This window comes from Alligator sinensis, unplaced genomic scaffold, assembly GCF_000455745.1.
Source record: "Alligator sinensis unplaced genomic scaffold, ASM45574v1 scaffold237_1, whole genome shotgun sequence".
In the NCBI taxonomy this organism is placed as follows: Eukaryota; Metazoa; Chordata; order Crocodylia; family Alligatoridae; genus Alligator; species Alligator sinensis.
The window spans coordinates 1,716,012-1,717,630 of record NW_005841849.1 but is presented as its reverse complement, the minus strand read 5'-3'; the positions used below and the strand labels follow the sequence as shown (position 1 = coordinate 1,717,630).

Below are 1,619 nucleotides of genomic sequence, written 5' to 3'. Positions count from 1 at the left end.
CCCCCCCAGCTTCTGGCCTAGGCTACTGCAGGCATGTGGCTGCATTTCCAGAATCAAAAGTGAATGTCTGTTCACTTGCTTATTGGTTCAATCTATGCAGCTTAGACTGACCTGCAAGGATTGAATTGATTCAGCCTTGGGCTTTTTGAGTGTCTGTACTTAGCCCAAAAGATTGTTAACACAGATCCTAGGTTATGTAGATTGATTACTGCAGAGCAAAGTTCTTGTAAGAGCTGAAGGTATTGCTTGTATAGGAATGTCCATTCTTAGTGACCTAAAAAACAGGAGACCAGTTTTGTGTCTCCTTTGGGTAATGCAGCTTACTAAACTACCTTTCAGTGTTTTATGTACAATTTTTACTTTAGGATACGCAATACATGGAGAGTAGTGGTCACAACCATGACTGGAGCCTTTGGATGCTGTTATAACAAATAGTTCAGATATTAAATTTTCCTTAAAATCCTTTTTCATCTCCCTTCTGCCTAAGGATGTAAAGTCTACAAGTCAAAGCCAAAAATTTTCTACTTGAATTTATTTCAGAACTTACTCAATGGATGCAGCATTTCTCAAACATGCTCTTCATAAAATTCTTCCTATTTTGTTCTGCTCAGTAACATTTGAATGCATCAATAATGTCAGCTTTTTTGTTTTTTACAGAATAGAGTATGGCAAAGAGACCAGCGAGATATGAGAGCAATCCAGCCTGATGCAGGATATTATAATGATGTAAGTAAATCCTTTCTCCATGTTGAAATTTTTTTGTGGACAATAATACTCTTCTCCCTAAAATGTAAAATTCTACCTGTGTAACACCAAGTTAATTTTTGCCTTTGAGAGGTGACAAAAATGTTTGTGTCATACTGTATTACCCTGCACTAAAGAAATGTTTGTCCCAGGAAGAGAGCCTGGTGGGCTTACTCGGAGTTATTCAGTTCTCTTTTAGCATAACAGGTTTGCTAAAGCCCGTGTTGAAAGGTTGTTTGCATTTGAGATGATGGCTCAGCATGTGTCTGTGAGATGGAAAAGAAAAATCTTCTAAACAGACATTTTCAGTTTCACTGATTTATTTCTTTTCAAAAACAGGGTTTTTGGACTTTCCTGCTTTTTCATTGTTTCCAAGGTTACAGATTGAAACTGTAGCTAATGTTCTTGTTTCTTTCCTCTTTTGCAGCTGGTCCCTCCTATTGGAATGCTGAATAACCCTATGAATGCTGTAACAACAAAATTTGTTAGGACATCTACCAATAAAGTAAAATGTCCAGTGTTTGTTGTCAGGGTAAGTATTGTGTTGGCTTTGCCTAGAGAGTTATTCTCCAGCTTGCTAACTTGTAATCAACAGCATACTTCTTAGTTAAAAAGAGAAAAGCTAGATAAAAAAATAAAAACTGATTAGCAGGGAAAAGGTGTGTGCACTTAAAGGCTTTCAGAAACAGAATTGATGTGGCTCACCTCTTTCACAGAGATCTTGGAAAATGAGATGTTAAGTATAAGTCAGGTTTATTTTTGTCGTTTGCATGGTCTGATTTCTTCAAAGCCATTTTTGTCAGTGTTCCTAAATACTGACTTCAGTGGCCATCTACAGGCAAAAGAGGCCATCTAAAGGCAGCATCCTTGTAGGT

The 1,619-nt window shown here is 37.4% G+C and overlaps 1 protein-coding gene across 5 annotated transcripts in view; it reads left to right on the top strand.

Moving 5' to 3' along the window:
- Positions 1 to 1,619, top strand: part of WDR33 (WD repeat domain 33) — a 98,477-nt gene that overhangs the window by 16,341 nt on the left and 80,517 nt on the right. For all 5 annotated transcript variants that reach the window (XM_025209556.1, XM_025209553.1, XM_025209568.1 and 2 more), the window contains exons 3-4: positions 658 to 726; positions 1,172 to 1,276. In XM_025209556.1, coding sequence (XP_025065341.1) covers positions 658 to 726; positions 1,172 to 1,276 — 174 coding nt within the window. The remainder of the gene's footprint in view (positions 1 to 657; positions 727 to 1,171; positions 1,277 to 1,619) is intronic.